Source organism: Rhamphochromis longiceps, linkage group LG4 (assembly GCF_057381845.1).
Source record: "Rhamphochromis longiceps isolate RC_006_pf linkage group LG4, R_longiceps_female_GT1.1, whole genome shotgun sequence".
In the NCBI taxonomy this organism is placed as follows: domain Eukaryota; kingdom Metazoa; phylum Chordata; class Actinopteri; order Cichliformes; family Cichlidae; genus Rhamphochromis; species Rhamphochromis longiceps.
The window spans coordinates 36158512-36172362 of record NC_140560.1 but is presented as its reverse complement, the minus strand read 5'-3'; the positions used below and the strand labels follow the sequence as shown (position 1 = coordinate 36172362).

Here is a 13851-nt window from a genome sequence, read left to right as displayed (position 1 = left end):
GTAGGTCACTAGCCACAGCTCGAGGCCATAGATAAAACCATGAAACAACAAATTTGCCCTTTCTTCACCACAACAGACCAGTCGCAGTGTGCAGCTATAACAGCTTCAACCCTTCTGGCAAGGCTTCCCACAGTGTTTAGGAGTGTTTCTGGGAATTTGTGACCATTTTTCCAGAAGCACATTTGTGAAGTCAGACACTGATGTTGGACGAGAAGACCTGGCTCACAGTCTCTGCTCCAATTCATCTCAAAGGTCCTCCATCGGGTTGAGGTCAGGAGTCTGTGCAGGCCAGTCACGTTCTTCCACACCAAACACTCATTCAAGTCTTTATGGATCTTGCTTTCTACACTGGTGTGCAGTAATGTTGGGACAGAAAGGGGCCATGTCCAAACTGTTCCCACAGAGGTGGGAGCATGAAATTGTCCAAAATGCCTTGGTATGTTGAAGCATTAAGAGTTCCTTTCATTGGAACTAAGGAGCCATGCTCAGCTTCTGAAAACAACCCCACACCATAATCCCCCCTCCACCAAACTTTACACTTTGTACAATGCAGTCAGACATGTACTGTTGTCCTGGCAACCACCAAACTCAGACTCGTCCATCAGATTGCTAGATGGAGAAGTGATTCATCACTCCCATCACTCTACTGCTCAAGAGTCTAGTGGCGGGGTGCTTTGCGCCACTGCATCTGACACTTTGCGTTGCGCTTGGTGATGTAAGGCTTGGATGCAGATGCTCGGAAATGGAAACATGAAGCACTCTACACACTGTTTATGGAGCTAATCTGAAGGACACATCAAGTTTGGAGGTCTGTAGCAACCGACTGCAGAAAGTAGGTGACCTACTTACAATTTCACGATTGGACTTCCTGCCCAGGTGGCATCCTATCACGGTTCACGAGCTCCTGAGAGTGACCCATTATTTCACAAATGTTTGTAGAAACAGTCTGCGTGTGTAGGTGCTTCATTTTATACACCTGTGGTCATGGAAGTGACTGGAACACCTGAATTCAATTATCTGGATGGTTGAGTGAATACCTTTGGCAGTATAGTGAGCGTTTGTTGACCACGCCATTCACAAAAACGCAAAGATGCGATCTCCAACTTCATCTCCTTGACTTTGCCTACAAATGTTTGTCCATAAAAGTTCCAGTCACACTGGCCTAATTTGACTTATTGCTGGAAATGAGAACTGTGCTTGCACTGTGGTCGTACAAGGACGGAAGAACACGTGACAACAGGGCTAATACCCCATACTACCAAAGCAGTCTTCACAGGAAAAATCCTTTACAATAGTAGAAAAAGATTCCCAACCATGAGATGATCCTCTATGTCAAAACAATTGGCAATGGCGGGGAGGAAGAGCTCCCTTTCAACAGGAAAAGAACTCTTACAGAGCCAGGCTGAAGGAGCAGGGAGGTGAGAGGACAAAAGAAAAGAGGAACAGCAACAAAAAACCGTAAATCAGCAAACACAAATTATGAATAAAAGACAACAAAGTCTGGACTTAAATTCTGATCAATATTCAAACATATTCCCTTTTAATAGCAGTCGCGGCAGAGGTTCGGCTGGGTAGAGCACACAGTAGTGTTTACAGTACACTGACAATGAAGCCCAGTGTGAGCAGGAACAGCAGTGAGTGAGCCACCAAGAATCGGTTAAATCCTAACACACACATTAGTAAAAATGTAAACAAACAGATTAAACGCCCAATCTCCCTTTTCCACATTAAATGCACACTTTAACCTCCATCCTACATGATCATTTCCCTTTGGTGTTTAAAAATAAATAAACCACGTACAGGACAAATTCATTTCCCAGCATTTGAAGCGTTTTTTGAATTTATCCTCCAAGTCCAGGTGTGTCGGTGGAATCAGGGTAATTACAAACCACAGTTGCCACAGAGCATGTTTTAAAATCTCTGATTATAATCTTTTACAGCAAATACCATGACGGGACTGTGCATGTTGGAACCAGTCTCAGAGATGGGGTAGATTCTAGTATGACCATATTCCCATCAAGCTTAGCAGACCCAGACATCACATTTTTGGCATTTCTGTCCCACTGAATCAATTTAAAAATTAAACACTGCATAAAGTCAATGAAAGTCAAAACCCAGGCTGATGTTACTGTTCCTCCGTCCACATTTACTTTGGTTAGTGAAACAATGAAACAGAGACCGATGCCTCCAAACTAAAAGTTGTGCTTTTAGTCTGCAGCTAGTGACCAAAGCATCTCGACAGGGTTTCTTTGCAACTGATTTCAACTGACAACAGCCATCAACCTAAGGCAACCCAATGAATTCAGAAAGTATACATTTTTCCCCAGCGTCTGGAGGTTGCCAGGTGGTTGGTGGCTGGTTTGTGTGACTGAGACCAAAAAGAAAGTTGGGTTAAATAAAGTTGTATTGGGTTAAAGGGGGAGGGGCTAAAACATCTCATTTTAGACAGAAGATGAACTTCAGGGTTGGATCAAAGCGTATGTTGAGCTGTGAATCATGCAAAGCTATTCAATTAGAGTAACTTTGCATAAGCAGAATAAGTCCACTTCACTGTCACAACCTTATTAGCGATGGGTAATCCCCTCACTGTTGACATTTTAGCGAAAGACTTGGTTTCCTTCTCTTCCTGTGTGCTTTCCGTAGCTGATTTTAACCATAGACTCCCTGTAACGGTCCGAGGGTTCAAATCATCTACAAAAAAGTATTCTGACACGAGAAACTGAACAAACCACTGACACCATCTCCTAAACTGAGTGGTGCACCTGAGGTCTCACACGTGTAATTCTGGCTCGGATCAGTGAGAACGGGCCCCTAATTAGTCCACAATATCACGTGTCTCATTCAGACATTGCCACCATTTATAAGTCATGAAGATGGAGCTAGAAGATGTAAAGATTAATGGGCAATTTGGATGCATCTCAGATTATTTGTCTTAACAAATAACATGATTCATTTGGAAGCACAAAAGAAGAACTGATCGAGTTAATTATGGTGTGATTTTTCAACAACAGTGTTAAAAATGAAGCAGTGATCACAGTCATTCTGGGCTTCTTCCCTTTTAAAACCGACAATAACTTCATTTTAACTCCTTCGTTACACTCTGAGGAGGTGTTTGAGTTCTTGACGCCATCTCAGGTGGTTTTTCCTAAATAATGAAGTCCTTCATGTTCAGGTAAACAGAGTGCAAATTCGCCTTGAGAAGCTGTTATGTTTCTTTTAGCAGGATAATTTAACATTTAAACAAAGCAGCAAACAGACAAACCAACCAAGCAGCCACTACCCAAAGTGCACCAGGTTTTAGAAAGCATGTCCCGGTGGAGCTTTGTTGGTCAGACTTAGGAGCCCATCAGTCCTCCTGACTTCATCTGGGACATCCTGACTGTCACCAAACATGCCATCCTTCAGGCAAACGACCTCTAGCGGGCGCTTGTCCTTCAGGTGAGGACGGTTTTAGTGTTTTCTCAACAGTATGTAGGTCATGAGCAGAATGAGGCCTGCTGACAGGCCTGCAATCACAAACTGGTGGATGGAGAGGACGTTCTCCAGTGTGTGGATCCTCTCCTCCATGGCACTGGTGTGGAAGTAGTCGTAGACGCCGGCTGTGATGCTCCACAGCGCCCACACAGCATCCACCACCAACGGCATGGCCAAGCAGGAGGATGGAGGCTCAGCTGTAGATCAGACTCTGTTACAGACTGGAACATGGGAACAACACGTAAATAATTCAGATACAAGATGAAATCCTTAAAAAAAACCAAAAACACCAAATCAGTTTGTTCTGATCAGCATATCACACGTGTTAGTGCAGGAAGCCCTGGTTTCATATCATTGACGGTATAAAAGATGCAGCACTGCTGAAACACGATGCACACTATGTTATCAATATGGACTCATGGAGAAATAAAATAATAATATTATAATAAGATTTAACATTATAAAACATTTCTGCATTCAATAAATAATAGATAATAATAATAATTATTATTATTATAATACAGGTTCATGTTTCAGACAGTTTTAACTTGATGATTTAAATGTAAGTGGGTCAATGCAAAGCACTGAAGCACACGACTTCTTCTATGCTGAATTTTGATGCATAACTCATTCTGCAGCTTTGAGAGCCTCTACGAAATGATTTCAAAACATGCAGCTCGACTGGGAATAACGGGCCACGATTCCCAGTAGTGACTGGTCCCATGTTTTTTATGTAATTCATAAAAAAAAAGGTCAAAGAACGGCATTCAAATAAAAATCGTCTCAAAGGTCTCTATTGTAAAAACGTTGATTAACGTTTAAACAAGTCACAAAACTTTGAACTTCTGATGACCGAACCTGCGTTCTGAAATCTTCTGATGGCACCGTTTTATGACAAAGCTTTCTCCTGTAGTTACACTGTGTCCAAATTTTCCTTTATTCTGATTTTGAAAAACTACATTTCAATCGTTTTATTGCAACACTTTTCCCTCTACATGCACAGATTATACGTCATAGCGTATATCGGAGGCCTTTTTGTGCTCTTTCACCTGATGCAATGGGATATATGGTGAAACCAGTTTCAGCTGAACATCAAAACAGGCTGTCCACGAACTCTTCTCTCATGGGGTCACACCACCATCCAGTAATATGGATTATATAAGGTTATAATGCATCAAATGCAGTAAGTATGCAAATGTTTCATATAAATATAGTTTATAACTTAATAATTTTCTTTAGCCAAGATAATTAAACATTTTGATTTTATGTAATGTATAGATTTATACTATTACTAAGTATCACACCCTTTTTTTATTATTTCTATATTATTTTTATATTTTATATATTTTTTTATATATTATTTTTTTTATTAGAAATAATCAAATTGTTACATGCTTAAATTTACACAAAAAGACTGAAATCTGCACTGTCATGAACACGTTTTTCACCAAAAATTGAAACCTAACCTTTCATTATTTATTGGGTTAAGCCTCTGGGCTCCAGGGTATAACTTTGGTTTGTTTGGTATCATTATTTTGAGCACAATCTCACGTGTCTGAATTTACAGTTATTTTTTCATTAACACAACTGATCTGAAATCACACAAAAACATAAAAATCGAGGAGAAAAAAGTTACAGTTTTTACTGTAACAGCCACAAACATGTTTTGTGAAAGATTTTCATAACTTGAAATGAAAATATAAATTGTAAATTTTAAAAACTTAGGCACAGAGGAGAGGACAACACCGCCGGCCTAAACCCTGCAGGCCTGACAGCAGGAGGTGTATCACTCTTCAGATCTGACGTGCCTGATGTATGGCGTCATTTTTGTGCCACTATTCTGAGTGCATGTAAAAAATTTTTTTTTAAAAATATAGCGCACGTAAAAACAATTTGCCAGTACAAGTGTTGCATTTTGAGGAGAACAAATTCTTTGCTGCGTGCAAAAAAATGTACTTCAGTGTTTGCTATTATCCATATACACAATAGCAGCCCCAGTTTAGCTACAGTAGCTACCAAGCTGATTGGACACCAAAACAGCTAATCAGATTTTTTTTGCATTCAAGTCTGTGATTGGTTGGTTTTGTGGCACAAATAGAACGGTGTACAGAAAGAGTGTGTGTGTGTGTGTGTGTGTGTGTGTGTGTGTGGATAATAGCAAACACTGAAATACATTTTTTGCACGCAGCAATGAATTTTGTTCGCTCAAATTGAGCTTTTCTTCACTCAAAATAAAATTCACCTCAAAATGCAACACTTGTACTTGCAATTTTTTTTACGTGCACTCAAATTTTTACTACGTGCGCTCAGAATAGTGGCACAAAAAAAAAACGCCATAGTGATGTTGACTGTGCTCTGGCACAATCATAGGCATCGGTTGCTACTGACAACAAGAAATGAAGCTGGTCCGAGCTATGGGCACAACCATTTTTTAATAGTGGAGGGGGAATAACACTATGTAATACATTCAGTTTTAGAAATTATATTCAATGTTAACTGTGGCTATGTTCAAACTGTTAATACTATCTTATTTTAATAAGCAACATTTTCATATGCAAAACTAGAGGCAAGAGATTATTTTAGGGGTCACCCCGTGCCACCCCTGTAGATCCGCTCCTGCACACCAACCATGACAACCATTAACATGTTAATATTCTGACCTGTGAGCCACTATTGTTACATGATTATGTCAGTACCACACCCGCCTTTGACTGATTTCGACAGGTGTGTTCAACAACACACCTGCAAAATAAAGGCTACTGTCTTTTGCACGGTTGTGTTGACCAGATCTGTCAACAGTCAAACCGACATTTAGCAATTCATGCCAAAGGTCTGAAAACCTCCTGCAGCCCCATAATTTGCCATAAGACACAGAGACAGACTATCCAGGTGAAAACAAAACCATGTCCTATATCATTACTGCTTATAATACCTCTGCAGTGAAGGCTTGTATTCATGACACAGCACCCAAAGAAGTTCCAGGCTGTTGATGAAAAAAAACTTACCTTAAAAGGTTTTTTTTTTTTAAACTGAGTGAAATGACCAACAGGAATTTGGCTAGAGCCACAATAATTCCCTAAATGCTAAGAAAAGAGGCTCTGATGTTTTACACACGGTCTAGAAGCAGGTTTACATGATTATTTAAAACATTCGGTGATTCAGTGCTCCTGGAGCTCAGGTCAGATATTACATCACAGAGAGAGTAGGAGATGGTTGTAGCTTCCAGGTTTGAAAAGTGAAGCCAGTGGAAGTGCATTAAACCTGTTAAACCTTCTTTTTAAACGACACCAGGGGGCGACACCTTTGGTTGCCCAAAGAGTCCCAGTCCTATGCAAGTCTATGGGAAAACTCTGTAAACACTTTCTAGGCTCGGTCACAGGTCACCTCACACTGAATCAAAGAGTAAGACGATTTAGTGAATTTTGCTCATTTGAAGCATCGGTGCTCATTAGATAATGCCTTAAACACATTTGGGATCTGGTGATCTAACAAATATAAATCTCCCTCTGTCCATTTTATTTAGATAACTAACTATAATACAAAGTAAATTTCCTGGTTTTAATATTCTTTTCGAAACATTAATCATGTAATCCAATGGCTTTTCCAGGTTTTCCAGGTTGTTCCATGCCCCATTGAACACATAATTCGTTGATGTATTACACAAAACATAAATAATACTACAAAGACGTGATAATGGCCCTGTCAGTAAAATCTCACAAGGAGCGCACATGCAGCAGACTGAAAATAATGCACCTTGCACACAAACTTCTCCCCTGCTAGCTACCAAGCTATCGCTTTACCAGCAAGCTAAAGCTAGCTTTGATTCTTTTAAAGAGGCGCCATTACTCACAGCATTACTCGAGGATCAGACAGCCCTTCCTCCGTGCCATACATGTACAGGAGTCTTTCACATCATCATGCTGACTCTACAGTTAGCGGTTAAAAAGGAAAGTGTGAAATCCCATCTGTCGTGAGCCACTTCATCTGCTTCCGGGTGCGTTTCCCTTGAAGACACCCTTTCATCGCGTGTGTGAGGTCGTGAGGAAACTCCAAACTCCATTCAGAAACATAACGAATTTTCTTACTTCGCACAGACCCAAAAATGTAGCCTATAAACCATAACCTGAGGCAGTCTTTATCAGCAATGCCTTCGACTGGGACACTCGGCTCCATACATGATGTTGTCAGGATATTTTATCTCAGTTTTAAAGAATTTCCGTCCTTGGCTTTTATAATATGACGTGCATTTGCGTGTTGATGATGAGAAAGCCAAAACCGAACAGATTTTGGATGGAGTTCGGGATCGTGATTCTTCTCCGTCAGTGAAACGGTCAAATGAAATCTCAGCACTTGCGTCACACGTTGACGCTGTACCTTGAAATTGACAGATACTGCAGGTTTTATATTACCAGGCGCGGTGGCCAAGTGGTAAGGCGTCGGTCTCGTAAACCGAAGATCGCGGGTTCGAACCCCGTCCGTGCCTGTTAAACTGGAATGTACCAACTGTGTTTTTTGGGGTGGGGAAACAAAATGCTATCCTTGAAGTTGTCGAACAGTATTACAAAAGAAAATCAGACCAAAAAAAAAAAAACCCAACACGAAATTGAAATTATAAAGAAATAAACTATAAACATAGCCCGAAAGTGGACAAAACTTTTCATGTTTTATAAAACTTCAGAAGACCACAAGAGGGAGCAATACGAACAGTATATTACAGAGGGTTTGTTTAAGTTAAAACTGATAATGACTCAAACTGTATGAAAAAGCAATTCAATGCAAAGCAATAAGATATTTTTTAATGTCTAACTTGATTGCAACCCAACAGAGTCTTCCCATTCTTCTTTTTTGCCTATCCGACTTTAAAAAATTCCTGGAAATATGCATGTAAGCAATTATATATAATATATGAATTCATTATGAATACTGGCTTGGTAAGGATTGTATGTTCTTACTGGATGGGATGTCCAACATACAGCTCGGGGGCCAGAATCAGGCCTTACAAAGACTCTGTTTTATACTCTGTCATCCCTTCGTGAAGCACTTTGTGATCTTTTTATCTAGAAAGATGCTATATAAATAAAATTTTATTTTTTACTTTTTAGATTTTTACTTGTATTCTGGTTTCCAGCTTCTCCTGTTGATAAAGACTCCTCCCTGCCACTGAAATTCAGAAAGTAATTAAGCAATAAATAAACAATGACAACAATTTTCTGTGAATTAATATTTTATGATTACACATTACACAGTCTTGGCAATGAAACAGCTGCACTTTTTTGTAATTTTACCCATTTATTATGTGGTTTCACTGGTCTGGACACTTAAGTTCAAAGTGGGCTCTGTGTGTCCCACAACGTAAAATGAAAATGAGCTCTCTGATTGATGTTAATTGGCCATCAGGGAAACATATCAATCAGTAAATAAATGAACAGAATCTTTAATTAAAACATAAGTAACAAGTGTCAATACACGTAAAAAATAAATAAATACAGAGTCATTTAAGGCCATTCTATTCAAAAAGAAAAAACAAACAAACCGTGAACGCTACTGTGGTCCAGCCCGTGTGAAAAACATCATAAACACTGTGAGTCCTCACACGTCAGCTTCAGGAGTGTACAGCTCACGAATGGCGACCTCGACGTCCCCGTTAATTCTCAGCTCTGTGCTTTCCCAGTCAAAAACATTTCCTCTTGGTTCTCTCTCCCCTGCAAACATGCCTTGGATCACGCTATCTGCCAGAACAACGTCCCACATGTTCACATCACAGATTTCACCAACAAAATTCTGATGTTTATCAAAATCACCCAGATAAAAATCCGGATCTTGTCCCAGGATAACCCTGCCTCCTGCCCTGACAGTGTGACCCTTCCTGTAGATTTTGGATAAGCTCCTCTTGCCATCCAGGAAGAGGGCAGCTAAACCTGAAGTGGAATCCCAGGTGACACACAGGTGGGTCTGCAGGGCTCCGAGCTCAGGGGCTTTAAATAAAACAGGATCTCCAGCCATGTAAAAGGACAGTCTGCACACACAAACAATCATTATAAGTCTGCACACAGCCAGCTTAATGTAAAACCCTACAGTGGCCCTCAGAGGCCAAACGGACTGCAACTTAAGAAAACACCAGCAATAAGAAAAATGCTGCAAAAGCACACAAAACACAACAGAAATAGGAAAAAACTAATTTCCAAAAGCACAAGGGAAGTGTTTCTGGGGAGACAATAACCCGACGGACCAGTTGTAGAAACCAAAACATGCTGGGTAAGTGTGTTTTAATCTCATGATTCAAATAACTAATAGTTAGGCTAACACACTTACCTCTCATCGTTTCTTTCCTCACAAAACCGATAGATCCTCCACTTCTTCTAAGTGTCTCCCAGTACAATGCTTAGCATATTTTGGTTGCTGCAACTGGTCCCTCTGGTTATTGTCTCCCCAGAAACACTTCCCTTGTGCTTTTGGAGATTTGTTTTTTCCTATTTCTGTTGTGTTTTGTGTGCTTCTGCAGCATTTTTCTCATTGCTGGTGTTTTCTGAAGTTGCTGTCCATTTGGCCTCTCAGGGCCACTGTAAAAACCACCTGACCCCCGACTGTGCTCCACAATAACTTCAGCATGTTTAATAAACCACATAATGGGAGGTCATACTGTGGGCTGTTTTTCCTTCATAGATTTGTAAGTACAGGAGAAATCCATCTGTAATTTTCATTTTGACACATTCTGTTGAAACCAATCCATTCTCTTATGCTGAACATTATCAGGGCCGTGAAGGCCTGGAGTCTATCCCAGCATGCCTCCATTAACAGAATAAAGTTAGTGTACATGAAATATGTGAGTGGGAACTTTTCAGATTTGGTTGATATTATTTTTGGGGGAAGCTCACAGTATAGATGTTGACTTTGAGATGTCCTACCTTCCATCCAGTTCACGCCACACATTCAGCTCATCGTAGTTTCCAGTCCGGTATGCAAAGAGGATGATCGCTCGCTGGCCGCTGAGCTCCGTGGCCACTCGCATGCACAGAGTGAACGCAGTCAGGTTCATCGGCCTTTGAGGGATCATCTCAGCAAAACTGGTGCATGACTCAATGGGGAAAACTAAGGTCTTGATGGGAATACTCCCTGAGAGGCAGGAAAATAAATAAAAACATTACTAAAACTTTGAAATGGTTTAAAAAAGAAACTGTGATAAAACTGTGTTTTTCTGTATAAAAATAATTAGATGGTATAACTAAGTTGACAGGCAGGGGAAAAACAGAGGTGTCACGCAAATTTAAAGAATTCTTAAAATGAAGGTCACTGAAATCACTGTTTAAAAGCTGTGTCTTCTCCCACTGAAAGCCTGAATACCAGATAAATGCATTTTAAGTTTACAAAGAAAACCAGAAAATAAATAATAAAATAACTCAAAATGTGCACAAGAGGACAACATGGAGAGGTATACAGTTACCGGCCAATGCTGTCATGAGGAAAAGGATGACTGGAGGTCTCATTTTATTTTCACAAACCTGCAGAAAATCAGACGCCTTCGAGATATTTTCATGTGTTAATGCAATCTAACATTTGTACACAGCATTGATTATCAAAAAGTCATATGAAGTTACAAAATAAAAGGAAGCTGTATACATAATGAGCTGCTACAAAGATCCTGCTGCAGACAGACGACTGAGCGGTGACTGAACTCTCCCCATTTCAGATTCTTGCTACGCAAATAACATCTCTGCAGCTCTCTAAACTTCCTTACTGGTTTCAGGCTTTGGTGTTCACTGGTACTGGTAGAAGCAGCTGCTAAAATTACAGAGTTCTGTAGTTAAAGGTCATTTAGATTAAAGTTCTAACTGTTTTTTGCAAACCATGCCTTTACCTGTGGGTGTTTTATTTATTAGCCATTTATTTCAAAGGGAATATTTAAAAAATAAATTCTGATTTGAATTCTTTCTGTTCACAACGCACTGATGGTTATTTGAATTTTGCAAATGAGCACGAGCGTGTCTTCTGACCATTGTCCAAGAAAGATTTCTATCAAAGAGAAAAGCAGACAATAGTTTCTGCAGAAGAGAAACTGCTGCTCATTTGAATTGTTTCTGTTGTATTTTTTTGCAATTCAAATGTTTCTTATTTGAATTCTTCCTGTAAATGAGACACTGATGCTCATTTGAATTTTTCAGACTGATGCAGCATGATTAAAATGTGGTTCCCTGAATTATATTACTATATTCTAACAAACCTATCAGTATACATGCAGGAGATATGGAACAAACAAATATGCATACAATGCTACAATCATCTATGTACCATAGCACATGGAGTGATTGTAGCAAAGGTGTGTCAAAATGTCACCTTTATAATCTGTAATTTTACTCTGTATTATGACTGCTGTCAGGGTCCCTGGATTGAGGGCTTCGAGTTTTTCTGACTTTTAGGTTTTCTCTAGTTTGGAATTTTTTTGATAGTGTTTGGATCGTGGTTTTGTACTGTTGGTGTTTAGTTTTGTATTTTCAAGTTTCTTTTGGTTATATTTCATGGCTTTAGTTCTGGGTCAATCTTTAGGTTCATTCTGCGTTTTGTGACTTCACAACGTCCTTTTGGTTTCAACTTCGGATTTATGTTAAAACTCCACACTTTTTTGTTTATGGTGTTTGCCCTCATGGTTTTGTGTTTCCTTGTTGCACATTTCCCCGAGTCTACTAGTTTTGGGATTGTTTGCTCCTGATCATCAGTGTTTGTATTCTTGTGTTTCTAAATAAAAGCTGGGATGTCGTGCTTGGAGAAGACTATCCTGAGTTTCTCAGATCAATTCATGTTTATCAGAGAAACCCAAAGTCAAAACTCCCAAACACAAACTAAACAACGTTGTATATGCTGTGCAGTGAAGCAAGGAATGCTCACACCTCTACACTGGAGAAACCAAAGAATCAGTTCATAAACACATGGCACAACATAGAAGAGCCACCTCATCTAAAGGTCAAAGGTCACTCTTTCAAGGATGCCAATGTTCACATTTTGGACAGAGAGGACAGATGGTTTGAAAGAAGAGTGAAAGAAGCATCTATGGCCACTGTGAGCGACCATCTTTGAACAGAGGCGGGGCTTACGACACCAACTGGCTGCCATCATAATCTAGTTTTGAGATTCTTCCCAGACGCCTTAACGCCCACTCACATCCTGGGGCATCTGACCTCAGGAAATCACATGATAGGGTGGGGCAGGTTTCACAATGAGCTCACCTGAAACTCTGGCTGATTGGGACCCACACCTGTTTTCACACCTTGGCTCATGTGATTAGGTAGATGATCATTAGGGGGTCCTCTCGGGGGGGGGGCACTCCCACAGAGCTTAACTCTGGGACTCCCCACCATTTGACCCTAGAACTGAAGAAGCTTCTCGGATGAAGGTGAAACGTCTTCAAACAACTTAAAGAAGTCCAGACGCTTTTCTTTCCAAGCTCCTCAGACTACTGTTATTAATGTTGCAAACGTACTCTGTAAAAAAACGTTTAAAAAACAAGAAAACCTGTCATATTCCAGCTGTTGTAGTGCCAAAACATACAGTAATTTCCCATAATTATAGTACTGAAAACTGATGTACTTTCACAAGGTGGTAAGTTAAAGTTTGGTGTATTTCTGTGGATTTTTCATGTTAAATAGAAGGTATGTGTGAAAACAAAATTACATAATTATATATTCAAACACTGCTGCAATAAAATTAATCAGGTTTAAAATTGCTGAAAAGTACTATTATCATGTAATAACACAATATCCCACCCATAAAAAGTAAAATATCCAGAAATGTTATTGAATTATAATATTGTTACATATAAATACATCATGTGTATTTAATAAGTATAAACACTGAAATAGCTACACGTAATACTAACTTTACATTGTTTAATAATGCCATAATATTGCTAGAGCATTACTACAGTTCAACTTGATATACTTGTCTTAAAATGTTTCATCACATCATATAAATTTTACTTAAAACTGCAAGGAAATATTTGCGCTCTGTCACTAAAATAAAAATTACATCGAGGGGTTTTTGCTTTATAATGAAAAATGTCACGGTCCTGGGTCACGCAGTGTTTGTGCTTTTTGTTCAAGTTTTGTTCTGTCAATTATGGTTTTCTGTTTGTATTACATTTATAGTTCCTGGTTTTTAGGTTTCTGAGCCTCCTCTGTGTTCTTGGTAAAGATCTAACTCTGTTCTCCATGTGATGTATGCTTAGACTTAGTTTTCCGGTGTTCAGTGTTAGGCCTACGGTTCCTTTTTCATGTCTCCCAGTGGGAGAAACGTTTCGTCACTCATCCAAGTGATCAACAAACACTGAATAAAGACCATTGATCATTGGCCATCCAGTCTCAGCTGACTGCAGCTTCTAAAAAGCTG

General features: G+C 39.6%; 1 protein-coding gene, 1 long non-coding RNA gene and 1 other non-coding gene across 3 annotated transcripts; 1 reads left to right on the top strand and 2 right to left on the bottom strand.

Annotated features, from left to right (window-relative positions):
* Window positions 1-3005: 3005 nt before the first annotated feature.
* LOC146672227 (uncharacterized) lies at window positions 3006-7783 on the bottom strand. The gene is made up of 2 exons (XR_014911540.1): window positions 7325-7783; window positions 3006-3695 (listed from the first exon to the last, which is right to left on the bottom strand). It is a non-coding gene; the product is annotated as an uncharacterized LOC146672227 (long non-coding RNA).
* Window positions 7784-7885: 102 nt separating this feature from the next.
* On the top strand, window positions 7886-7957 carry trnat-cgu (transfer RNA threonine (anticodon CGU)). Its single transcript has one exon. It is a non-coding gene; the product is annotated as a tRNA-Thr (tRNA).
* Window positions 7958-8729: 772 nt separating this feature from the next.
* On the bottom strand, window positions 8730-12916 carry LOC146672225 (C-reactive protein-like). Its single transcript, XM_085404757.1, has 2 exons — window positions 10380-12916; window positions 8730-9490 (listed from the first exon to the last, which is right to left on the bottom strand). Exons 1-2 carry the CDS (start codon window positions 10526-10528, stop codon window positions 9064-9066), a joined length of 576 nt encoding a protein of 191 aa, XP_085260883.1. The 5' UTR covers window positions 10529-12916; the 3' UTR covers window positions 8730-9063.
* Between the last annotated feature and the right edge of the window lie 935 nt (window positions 12917-13851).

Bases quoted from the DNA above. Each gene is read 5' to 3' on its own strand.
- LOC146672225 (XM_085404757.1), bottom strand. From the start codon at position 10,528: ATGATCCCTCAAAGGCCGATGAACCTGACTGCGTTCACTCTGTGCATG. The intron at 9,491-10,379 runs GTAGGACATCTC...TTGTGTGTGCAG, and splicing joins TGGCGTGAACTGGATGGAAG to ACTGTCCTTTTACATGGCTG.